We start from the raw sequence: 12,817 nt of genomic DNA, 5'->3' as shown, positions 1-12,817 counted from the left end.
ACCCCCCCCCCCAAAAAAAAAAAAAAAAAGAAAAAAAAGAAAAAGAAAAAAAGAAAAAGGAAAAAAAGAAAAAAGAAAGAAAGAAAAGCCATTATTCGAGGATAAGTTTTTACTGGACGAAAGCCTTTATCGTTTTAGAAAAAATGAAGTATCCTGTTAATATTGCCCCTATCCTAATTTTGGGCGAAGTACCAATAGAGGCAAAGGTGCGCAAAGCGATCAAGATTTTGGAACAAAATTTCCCCCAGTTAAGCTTCTCTCCAAAAGATAATGTGCGAGCATCTTATTCCATGTAGGTATATCATTTTGATTGAAATCATTAGTTTGTCCATTTGAGACATTGTTATAAATTAAAAAAAATTCTGAAAATGCACTCACACGATTGTCATTACATCTTCCATTTTTTGTTTAAATTTCATTTATGCTGTTGGTTATTTTAGACGTTCTGACTTTTAAGATTCTAAAACTGTTGTTTGACGCTGTTCCCATTACCTTATCTACCACTTTTACCCTTAATCTTGAATAATTTCCCTTACTTTGAGTAGAAATTAATGAATAGTCAATGGAAAAAGTGAAAATTTACTCAAAATAAGGCGCAGAAGTGGAAGAAGAGGTAGCATTTTCAGAATAAAAAATAATAATTTCTGTGTTTTAAAATAAGTGACTCAAGCGGTGAAACTGGAAAAGAAGTAAAAGGAGAGAAGTATTGGGGAAAAGTTTTTTAGTTTTAAAAAATCCATTATATTGTTTCAAGGTAATGGGGAACCGGTAAATTTGTTCAATGATTTACTGTTAAAATTGTGCCCAATCCCAATGGTGCTGAAGATTTGGCACCATTGTTCCTTGATGCTTTTTTTTTTCCCCCTTATTTGTCTTCCTATTTTTCCTTGAAGGGACAAGAGAAAGTGATCATTTAAGAGTGATACTTTTTGGAAGACAAAAATTAATTAACATGTGGGAGGTGAGAATTATTTTGTTGATGATATAGGAATCCTTAAGGTTGTAAAAAAACAATCAGGAATTTTTTTTTACTTACGTCTTATGTCTGGTCAAGCCTCAACTAACAAATTTGAGCAGCTTATTCCTACCCTAATCGATCGGCCTTGGTTTTTACTTCTCGATATGATAGATTTCTAATAATGTTTTTGTTCCTGTATCCTCCAAGAATTTCAACCACTTGTCTAGAATAACATTGAAGTAATGGATCAGATATAGTTTTCTTTGGCCGAGTATTATTTGTTTTTTTCTGTGCAGACCTACTTGTTATGTGTGATATATCAAGTTGCTCTTTTGTTGTGCTTCTCAGATTGTTGAATTTAACATGTTATGCTTTTCTTGTTCTTTGAGATAATTAGGTGAGTTTCCAATGGATTGCCCCCTTCATGACAGTCTTCTATGCGTCCATTATAAGGGCATGCTTATGAATGAAGAAAGGAGTGTGTTCTATGATACTAGAGTTGATAACAATGGTCACCCTTTGGAGTTCAGCTCAGGAGAAGGGCGTGTGAGTTTAACCCTCTTTTTTTCTACCTGTCTTTTGAGTATTTATACTGGTTTTAGTCGACTCTTTCCAACTTTGTCTTGTTTGGGGACAATAGAATGGGAAGGTTTTGCTTTTTAGGAGATCAAACATCTTGGTATTCACTGTTCAATGTAATGAAAATGTCAGGGAAATATATCAAGGGGGGAAAAACCTTTATGTTTCAATTTGGAAAGCCCAAATGCCTTTTATACCTGTCACAACCATATTACGTCTACTTCAAACATTTTTTATTTGGAGTTAATCGTCGTTCTTTACGATTAGGAATGTTATGAGCTGAGGAAGCTCAATGCATTGAGAGTGAACCTCAACCCTTCCAAGCAGGTGACATTTTAGTCCGAGCTTAAAAGGAAGTGCTTTCAGTTAAGGCTGCTGTGGTTTAGTTAGTTCAGGTTTGGCGTGGATCAGACTTTGCTTTGTTGAGCAATGTGATATAGATTGCAAAGATTTAGTTCCACCATAGCAAGTCCAACCCAAAATCAGCAATGAACGGAAGGACGACCGCAATTTATTCCAGATAATTGTTGGGGAAACTGGGAAAGAGAAGGAGATAAGGGATTGTTTGACCATCAAACCATAACAATAGAGAACCCTTTCCTTCTCATAAAAAAACCCTATCTTAAATGGATATAAAGTTGGAATTACATGCCTATATGTAGATCATAACTGGGCTAACTTCTTACATCTTTTGAAACTCAAAAATCCCGTGAAAAAGCTCCTATTGGTCTATGATTTGCTGATAATGGGCACTCCAAATTACAAATCATAAGTCCAATTGGGAAAATAAAAGAAACGAAATTATTTGAATACTATTGACTCGAAAGCTTAACTCCCAACTTAACCTTTAACTCTCAGTAAATCAGAAACTTACTTCAAATTGAAAACTCATTATTACTATGTTTAGTAATTGATTAGTAAACACTTTGATGTAGTTACTAAAGACAGTGATAGGGAACGTGACAACAAAGATGCACCTGTATCATAGTCTATATTCATCTTCATTATTGGATCTATAACAAGTATGCATGATTTAACGAGTAAAGAAATATAATTTTTGGGTGGTTAACAAGGGAACCAATTGGAATGGGACATTTCGCTTGATGGTCAAATTCTCAAAAAAATTTCTGAATAAATACGTTTAAACCTTGGCACTATAGAATTATTTTTTACCTTTTTGTCAGACCAATAACTAAGCCCTGGTTTTGAAGGGAAACACTAGCTTCTCATCTTTTCCACACATTCAACTGTCAATTATCTATTTGTAGTTATATAGCTTTGGATATGAAGACAGGTTTTCTTTGTCGGTACTGGATTAGCATGCACATCCAAGCTAAGCAGAACCTGACCCTCAGAACCTCCGACCTATTCCTACTTAGGTATCGCAGGGGAACGGCATTGAATGTAGATGATATACTCATCCTCAACTGGTGGTCTGTACTAGCTCAGGCTTGTCATAATCCTCAGCTGGAACCGTGAATGATGGACCTGAATAGCTAGCTGGGAGCAGCTCACATCTGCTTGATTTGTAAATGAAATAAAGAGAGAGCTGTAGTATCCCGATCTGCTCTTTTTCAACATCAAAAGTCCACTTAATATGCTAAATTCGGTTGTAGATAGTGCATTCTTGGCAATCACGGGTTTATTGTTGTTATTGGAAGGCACCTTGTAAGAACCGTACAAAGCAGTCTTTTTCTTGTAGAGCTGCTGGGCTTTTGATATTGACCAGCTCTGATGAAAAAATGAGTGAGAGATCTACTGGGTTTATGTGGCCCCTTTTTCCGAACTGGCTTCTTTCTGGGTCTCTAAATCTTCTTCTTCTTCTTCTTCTTCTTCATTTTTTTTTGTGACAGAAGATCAACTCTTCTTTGATCTTTTTACACTGTATGGGGGTAACGTTGGAAGAATATTGGTGCAGTAGTGGGGTCAAATGCTTTGGAACAGCCACCTTAAAATGTGTGTAGTTTTTTTTTTTTTTTCCTTCTCAAAAGACAGCCAATTTGGGATGGATGGAGTAGGAATCATTTATATAAATATAAATAGCATTCAGCCACATGTTTGCTGAAATGTAAGTTTTGCTAAACGTAAGAATAACTTGTTGGCCTTATCTCATTGTTAGATACTAAAATAAGTTGAATAATAAATTTATCATAAGTCACTGATTCATCTGGTATTTGCTTGGATGTTAACTTTGTAGAGCTAACAGTGTTCTTAGATAAGACTTTGCTAGGGAGATCACTTGAACCGTTCTGGGTCACTAAAAGTACAAGACAATAATTGATACTGTGGGTGGTGACACTCTATGTTACCCAAGATTTGATTTGGCTGTTGCCTGCCAAATCATGTGTTCATACATTTGGAGACAGACTCAGCCATTAGTGTGTGACTGAAAATGCCTTCTCCCACATACTGAATCTGACCCCATAAGGGGGGGACCAAAGTAAAGAAGATGGTAACAGATGAAGAGGCTAAGGAAAAAGAGGAGGGAGAGAAGGAGAAGGCAGATGAAGTTTCATGGCCAGAGGAGAATAAGAAAGCAGAGGAGGAGGATGAGGGTTCCCTGAGAGGAGGCATGCCTGTTTTGTAGCTCTATGGAGACTCATGATTCTCACTTCCTCCCCATTGAGGCTCTTGAGCTCTAGACTGTGCTCTTCATTGGTCAGACTGTCTCGTTTTGTTTAATTCTACCTCTATTCAGCCTATTGATATATATGACTAGCAATAAATTTTTTGAAATATGTGAGATTTTTATATTCCATTTATTCATCTATTTGCCGATCCCGATAACCCATTCTGCCTAGGATTTTGACACCCTCACTCTCACTCTGGTAACGTAGGTGAGACTTGAATCCACATCATCTCACAGCGAAAGCAAGAGACCTATCATTTAATTGCATCTCAGTTTAGTCTTTTGGATCACTTACTACAGAGGGCCGGACGATCTGGCCTCCAATCAGTTTTAAAACATCGCTGAATGATTAATTTATGGTCCCACAACATGTTTTTGGATCCAGAGGTCAGATCATTAAAGCCAGGACTCAGCGTCAAAGCCTAGTCCAGGTTTGATAACCATGGTTACAATGTTGATCAGCTTTGATGTAAAAGGAGTATTTCTCTTAAAGAAGGTGCTGGGTTGTTGGTTTTCATTTCATTGATTCACAGTACATTACCATGTTTGGCAATATGTGGAGTAATTAATCAATCGTTTAAACTTCAAAGGATATTTTATTTTCTGTTGACTTTTGTTGTATCGGGGTAGTCTGTAGATGCCAGACTTTTGTTGTATAATTATGTAATTTTTCAACCAGATTCGAAACTTTCTAGTTGAAGTTGCTGATCTACTTGCTTTGCTCCTTTTTCTTGCATTGTTGTCTTAGTATTGCTCACTGGTATTGCTCCTTTTTCTTATTTGTGGTTTGGTTGGGGGTGGGGGGAGAGCTGCTTGTGGTGCTTGGTGGGTTATCGGGTAGACTCTGTGAGTGAGGGGATTGGATGATTGGTGGGCAAGCGGATGTTATGTTTCTATGTAAAAGGAGGAATGGCTGTTTTTGCTTGAGTGAGGAAATCGAGCAATTACAAGAACCTGAGTTAGTTCTTGGTTTTCCTCATATCAAAATCTTAATTATAATTTTCCTAACATATGTTATTCTTATTGTTGGTCAGTATTAATTTTCTATTTATATTAAATCACAAAATTTGTAAGATTCACCCATGGTTTACCAGGTTCCTGAGGGCTTCGAAATGTGTGTTCGTTTGATGCTCCCTGGTGAGATGGCTCTTGTCACTTGCCCCCCAGATTATGCATATGACAAGTTTGCGAGGTTGCTGTTCCTAATCTAGTTTTTTACTTTGGTCTTTGGAGCATGAATTAAAACTGAATGATAGGTTCACTAGTAATGACATATTCCTTTTTGCCCTTTTTATGACAAGGCCTGCAAATGTCCCTGAGGGTGCTCATATTCAGTGGGAAATTGAACTTCTTGACTTTACAATGCCAAGGGTAATCAAACAACTATATTTTCAATTTCCTATCTAACATAATTTTTATTATTTTTGAAACAGACTTTCTGAGATATGGTGCATCTTTGTAAGCAATCCCTTCATGTTGATGTCTTATTTGTTGGATCAACTATATTACTCATTCATCATTGCAATCCATATTGCAGGATTGGACTGGTTTAAACTTTGAAAGTATAATGGATGAAGCAGAAAAGATAAAAAACACGGTATTGCATCTTTTTCCTAAAATCTAATTGGTTATTTCAATGGTTTATCTCACAATTATTAGTTCAACCAGCATTTTCTATTTCTTAAGCATGTGGTACTTAATTTAATCTCCAGAATTTTTTCTTTGACATAACAGCATTTCCCCACCCTCTTTGGCAAGACGGCCTGTGGTTGAAATCTCTTCCCTTTTGCTCTTATCTCTTTTTTTATCATGAAAGTTTGATAACAATTCTTGCAAATATATCAGATTTAAATAAAATCAGAATAAATATCCTTCTGACAATACATAAATATATACTAATTGAAAATGGACCTAACGAATGGGAAGTTATGCTATATGCTACAGCGGGGGTATACTTGTCATACCCTGCAGTGGAGTTGTTTTATTTTCTTTTCTTTCAAAGCTCTGATACCTTGTTGCGTTTTCAAACCTAGAACAACCAATAAAAGGAAGAAGAAGAAAAACGAATAAATATGAGAAACTACTGAGAGAACATTAATAGAGAAGGGAGAAAAGAAGAGAAGACTGCCGATAGATAGAGAATGAATTCTCTTCTCTTCTCTTCTTTTCGCCCTTTTCCTTTTCTCTTATTGTTCTCTTGTTAGTTTGAAACTGCAACAACAAAAATATGAAAAAAAAACCCTTCCTTTTGGTTTATCTAGAGGCAAATGCACTCAAACAAAATCCATTTCATAAATGAATAATCTCTCTCTTCCCCCTCCCCTCCCGGTGTGTCTCTCTGGAGTACCCTGGCTCCACCTTTTACTTGGTTCACTAAATATTGGATTCATGATAGCATGTCTGTATTGCTAAATTCTTGAATTCCTAATTCATTGTTGGAGAGAAGGATGAGAGCTGGGGACTGGAGTGGATTTGTATCACTGGATGAGGGTGAGAGTTGATTAACATTTTTAGTTTTGCAGAACCTCAACACTGGAATGCTATTATTTGTTTTCAGGGTAACGGGCTCTTCAAGGAAGGAAAGTATGAGCTTGCTAAAGCAAAGTATGAGAAGGCATGTATTACTCCTGCTGCACTTCCCCTAATTGTTCTCCTTGTCTTCTGTGGTCAAGTTCAACTAGTAAGTTCAAATGTATACAAATCATAGTCGTCACGGCTTCTAGGAGAACCAACGCGGTTGAGGCGGGATCAAAAACTAAGGCAACACCAACAAGGTGCCCATCCAGAAAAAGCCGCCTGGACGCCTGGGCGATGCCTTGTCAACTATGATCCAAATGTTTCCTTCTCTTTTGTTGTATTTAAAGTGGAAGCTCTACTGCTATTGATTAGTGTACCATGACTTGTGGCTAGCTAGTGATTGCTTAGCTCAGTTGGATGATGATTTTGTTGTAATCATGAGGTATGGTGAGCGTCTGGCCTCACTAGTACTAATTTCATTCTTCATATGTACATCAAGAGATTTTTGGTTATTTCTTATTAAGCAATAAATAAATAAGTAAATAGTAAAGAAAAGAAAAGAATAAAACATAAATAGTGCTAGAGCTGCTGAGCTTGGCTTCTTAATGGAAACTGGCTTTTGTATCATGATTTTTCCCTTCCAACATCTTAAGCATGTGCTGAACAGTTTTTTTCTATAAAACTTCTTAGTGTTCTATTACAAATTTTTGATGAAATTCTGCCTTTAGTATTTCATAGAGGACCGAGTTTCCCCTTCACCCAGAGCAAACCTCTTAATCGACCTCATCTGACCCTAGGATTGGACTAGGGAGGGGTATTGTCGATCACGTACAATAAGGGACGGGAGTTTCGTGATGAAACTCATTGTCCAGGAGTCCAATCATAAGGTCATCACCTTGGATGAAGAGATTCTCTTCTTCTTGGGTGGCAAAAAATTCTCCTTCCATATATATCATTTCTTTGCCCAGATTTTTAAAGGATTTTCTTAATTAATGAAAAGTTACATGTATGAGTCTTTCTCATTCCATTTTGCCACATAATAAAATATGATAATTTGACAGGTGCTTCGGGAATTCAATCATGTTAATCCACAAGATGATGAGGAAGGGAAAGTCTTTTTAAGTTCAAGAGTAAGTGTCCTTTGTAAACCCCAGACTGGGCTTCATTTGTGTAGCTGGTTGCCTTATGTTTTATAGGTACTAAATTAAATATTATTTCTTAGTATTTTTCTTTGATCACTTAATTTTTATGGTTTCTGGAATGAAGTATCATTTCTTCTCTTGTGGACGGTTGCAGAATTCATTACATCTAAATGTGGCTGCATGCTATCTAAAGATGGGAGACTGCAGAAAATCAATTGAGGCTTGTAATAAGGTTAGCTCCCTGACCTAGCACTCCTGTCATATCATGTGCTGTTTTTCTGGAAAATTTTCTGGTGTGGTGCAGTGCGTTTGCTACTTTATTATTTATTATTATTAGGGAAAATTCCCATTTCATGGCCCAACCAGGCCGATGTAATTCTGCTATGTGGCAGAATGATATGGTAATTCTTATCATTGGATAGAAAGGGCAATGTTTGGGTTGGCCATGTGTCAAATTCCAGGCTTATTCAATCAAATACCCTCCCACATATGTCCATGCACCATATATTTTCAGCATTCCATGTGTTGGCATGTACACTCCCATAGTCCTGTTGACCTGGCTTTTCAAAGCTTTGTTTGCCACTTGGCTAACTCTAATTGGGCTGAAACTTGCCAACTGAGCAGGGGACCTCGTGTACAGTATGCCGCATGGCAAATGTTGGGCCAACCAGATAAGCTTATTATAGAAACAGAACCCTAAATCGATGTAGAGAATTAATGTAAGAGTAGGTTACCCTAGGTAAACAACTCCCAATATGTTAAGCTCAAACCAATGCCAAATCTGATCTCTCTAATTACCCTCAACAGAAATCAGAAATAGGGATAGAGAACGAATTAAGAACCAGAAATTTAGATGATCAACACTATATAAATCAGAAAGAGCCCCCAAAATAGGCACTTGCAGCAGCAAGAGCTAATCCCAGTAAACAAACCAACAACAGCAGATAGAAACCCAGGCAGAACTGGTTTCGGCCAGATTAGAGGGAGGGTTTGTAACTGATATCTGGCTGAATATCAAAGGGTAAATACCTGGTCAATCGTTCCCCTTAGAGTGGTCTTTAACTCTTCCAAAAGGTTTCCAGAAATACTGAACTGGGGTTGAGAGAACAGGTCCTGTCGCTACTCCTGAAATCCCTTGCTTCCGAGAAGAAATGATGGCTGGTCCTGCAACTGGACTCTGTAGAACCTGCAACCGATGCTCCAAAATTACTCTCAGATCTCTCTCACATAAGCAATAACAGAGGACGGAAAAGAAGAAAAGAAGATGTCAAACACGATAGATGTGGGTGGGAAGGCTATCTCAGCCTAGGTATCTCACCCACAACTATCCTAGCTGTTGTCTTCCATTCTTAGGAGAGGGAGCTAGCAAAACTTCATTATTTTAATCGTGTTTTGTGTCTACAACAGGCCCTTCTAATATAGAGGTCTGAAAATACAAAATAGAAGTTTGACACAAAATAGAAACTAATGCAGAAATAGAAACTTCTCCTATCTTCTAATTAGGAAACAAAATAGCAGCTAATAAGACTTCCTAAAAACACAACCATACTACTAAAATAGGAAACTAAAGCTGGGTGGTAGCTGCTCTGCTTTTCAAGGGCTGATGGTAGCTCCAAAGCTGCTCTTCTTCTTCCTCCTTCGATGGTGAATCCCATGATGGGGATCTACATCAAGAGTGAATAGAAATCACAAACAAGAATCACACAATCGCACACAAAGATTTACATGGTTTGGCAAGATTGCCTACTTCCACGGTGAAATGTGATCTATTTCACTATCATGGAGAATGGGGTTATAGCCGCTCATCCTCCACAAATATATAGTGAATCTTATACAAGAAATTTACCGAAATTCTCATATAGCCTCTTATTTTTTTTTTCTTAGGGGGTTCGAACCCCTGCATGGACCCGCTGGTTTGTTTAGGCCCCGCCTGTAACGATAATAACATGCAAGGTGGGCTGATTCCTCCAGGCTTAATGGCCCTTCAGATTCAGCCCACTTTTGCAAAGCGACGGAATACAAGACATCGTACCCCTCGACACTTGTCTGGTTAGGCCAATTACATCTACTTTACCCTTATTATTAACGACGAGAGGAAAGAACGGACCCTTAGTAAAACCAACCCCTCACAAGGGTCTTCAGTTCTCATAGTGAAAGCCTAGGGCAGGTGACCTCTTGCTTGGCTTAAGAATTTCCTTCTATAATCACCATATCAGATGCTTTTTGACTAACAAAGTCGAGACCAATCTTCAAAAAGAACAATTGTGCACGAGGAAAATCCCTCTTTCTACCAATCAGACCCTTATAAGAACCAATCACTGACCCACAGAAAAGTCTAAGTTATCCACGCATCCCTGAAGGGTTGGATTCCCAAGAAAATAACCAGATTTTAGTTTCAGAGCTCCATCTGGAGGTGGTTATTAGATACACAAAATAACCGGAATGTACCAGAATGTACCACTGTGATTGAAAAGAAAGCACAAAATAAGTCAATGAGCCAATCTAAGTAAAAATCTTGTGTCTTTAATACATTGTTGATGTTGACCAGATTTTCTTTTGAATACATCTGACTGAGCCTTTACAAACTGGACGTCATCCATTGTTTTAGATTTTGCCACCGTTCATCTAGACCTTTTTGTTTTATTGGCCCCTTGCATCTGGTCTTGTATATTTCTGTTTTGTTCTGAAATCGTGTTTTATGAGCCCTTCCAAATCAGTCTCTGTACATACCTGTACCATGCAATTCTTTTTTTTTTTTCCCTCATTATTTTTATATTTTGTGAAATCTATGAGGTTAATGATATTTCAATATATATATATATATATATATATTTTTAAGCATTTGGTATTTATTTATTTTTGGTATATATATATATATTTTAAGCATTTGGTATTTATTTATTTTTTGTTATATATATATATATTTTAAGCATTTGGTATTATTTATTTCTTCACCAAATCTAAATACCCATGTTTTGGATTACCTTTGTTTTGTTTGTTTAAGCATTTACGCATTAGCATGTTGATACTCTAGGGGGAAAGACCTGAGATAGGAGCTTTAGGAAGTATTTTTTCTAGTTTGTTAATTGTTTTCTCACCGGATCTATACAGGTATTAGATACAAATCCTGTACATGTCAAAGCTCTATATCGACGTGGTATGGCACACATGGCAGCTGGAGATTTCCAGGATGCTAGGGATGATTTTACAACGGTATTCATTGCATCCCATCATTCTGCATACGCAAAGGTTTATCACTTGATGCCTGCCATTCCTTACACGAAAGATTTAACTTTTCTCTCAGATGATTAGCATCGACAAATCTTCAGAACCTGATGCAACAGCTGCTCTTCTTAAGCTAAAGCAGAAGGAGCAGGTGTGTAGGACAGCATAAAGATTTTCATGAGATGTCAATATTCAATTGCTCTGTAATTTGTGACTACCTACATGTCTGCAGGAAGTATATCGGAAGGCACGGAAACAATTTAAAGGATTGTTTGACAAGAAGCCAGGGGAAATAGCAGATGTCACAAGCGATACAAAAGAGGACCAAAATCCAGAAAATGATAAACATTCGAGTGGTGATGAAACTATTTCAGATGGAGACGATGGAGAGGAACCTCATAAAGCTGCAGACCCTATGCCTCCTCCAGTGGGAATGTTCTCCCGGTTTTGGCCTGCTGGCAGAAGACTCTTCACGGCTCTTGGGCTAGAAAGGTGTACCATTTTGTGAAGCCATGTCGTTTTGGAATCACATTTGCAAAATTTCCTATCATCGTCCCCTTCCTGAGTCAACTTGGCCTCAGCAATTGTGAGCCGAAGTGCTTGAGCTGATTTGAGTGGTCAAAGGTAAAGCAGAGTTGTAATGTTTTCACCATCTCTAGTTAGTTGCCACAATTTAAAACTGGGGATTTGTTCATGGTAGTTGAAGATGGTGTGCAAGGTAGCCACAGCTAACCTCCAATCAAGATCTCAATAAGCACCTCCATTAACTGATGGGCCAAACTCCCTCTTCTGAATCCTCATGAATGCTGTTTACTCTTTTCAGGAAATTGGCGGCCTCTGTCGATCTTATGTAGTTAAGATAGAGGACCTTCCAGCCACTTCTCAATTTCATAGCTCATCTAAATAATGAATATTTTAGACGTACCTTTGGCAGTACTTTTTTATTGAGAGATTTACTCAAGTTGCATGGCAGAGTGGTTGACGTTCTAAGATGAAAGGATGAATGCTAGACATTCAAAAGCTTGCATAACTATGACCCAATGGCCAACACTGATCAGAGGCCTGTGGCAAATAAGTCTGATAACAATAGGTTATCCCTTCTTTAAAAGTCCGTTAAAATTCAGGTTGGGCCTAGGCCCCCAACCCTAACCTAGGGTTAGTGTTTTCAACCCTAACCCTATCTCTGAGTCAGAAATTTTAGTCCAAGCCTAGTTTGGGCCCAGGGCGAGTCAGGGTGGGTTTGGGCGTCAAGGCTAAATGTTCACCTCCTCCCCTGCCTCCCCTGAAGGCTGACTCCCACTGCCACCTCCCCTCTCTCTCTCCACACTCCCTCCTCATCTCCTCTCTACTACGCCCCACTTAAAACTCCCCTCCCACAAAATCACCTACCCCACCTCAGCTCCCTAAGACTCCCACTCCCATCACTACTTGCCCCCATTGCTTGCACCACCCATCCTAACACTCGCATCCACCCCCTCTTCATCTCTTCTGCACTGCTACCACGATAACTCACCTACCATGCCCTCACCAACCTAAAACTCCCACCACCCATCCGTGTCCCCTGTGCAACCATTGCTCCCACCTCTGGCTACCCTTTTACCCTACCTACTTGCACCTTCCCTCCTCCCCTAATATTTCAATTATCTAGCCTATTACCATGTTGGATAATGATTATAAAAGTTCTTTTATTAGGTTTGAAAATTCTTATTTTCTTTTTTTTTTTCAATTTCTCTTGCAACCAACGAGAGTGTTTTGGACCAAAAAAAA

At 38.2% G+C, this 12,817-nt stretch overlaps 1 protein-coding gene across 3 annotated transcripts in view; it reads left to right on the top strand.

The window, feature by feature from the left end:
• Positions 1-11,974, top strand: part of LOC122087082 (peptidyl-prolyl cis-trans isomerase PASTICCINO1) — a 45,324-nt gene extending 33,350 nt beyond the window's left edge. For all 3 annotated transcript variants that reach the window (XM_042656066.1, XM_042656067.1, XM_042656068.1), the window contains 10 exons: positions 1,356-1,504; positions 5,261-5,358; positions 5,468-5,537; positions 5,704-5,763; positions 6,724-6,780; positions 7,745-7,813; positions 7,980-8,057; positions 10,937-11,038; positions 11,130-11,201; positions 11,283-11,974. In XM_042656066.1, the coding sequence (XP_042512000.1) occupies positions 1,356-1,504; positions 5,261-5,358; positions 5,468-5,537; positions 5,704-5,763; positions 6,724-6,780; positions 7,745-7,813; positions 7,980-8,057; positions 10,937-11,038; positions 11,130-11,201; positions 11,283-11,558 (1,031 nt within the window). In that variant the 3' untranslated portion in view covers positions 11,559-11,974. The remainder of the gene's footprint in view (positions 1-1,355; positions 1,505-5,260; positions 5,359-5,467; positions 5,538-5,703; positions 5,764-6,723; positions 6,781-7,744; positions 7,814-7,979; positions 8,058-10,936; positions 11,039-11,129; positions 11,202-11,282) is intronic.
• Positions 11,975-12,817: the final 843 nt, after the last annotated feature.

The sequence above is a fragment of the Macadamia integrifolia genome, chromosome 8 (genome assembly GCF_013358625.1).
Source record: "Macadamia integrifolia cultivar HAES 741 chromosome 8, SCU_Mint_v3, whole genome shotgun sequence".
Lineage (NCBI taxonomy): Eukaryota > Viridiplantae > Streptophyta > Magnoliopsida > Proteales > Proteaceae > Macadamia > Macadamia integrifolia.
This window is presented reverse-complemented; position numbering and strand designations above follow the sequence as displayed.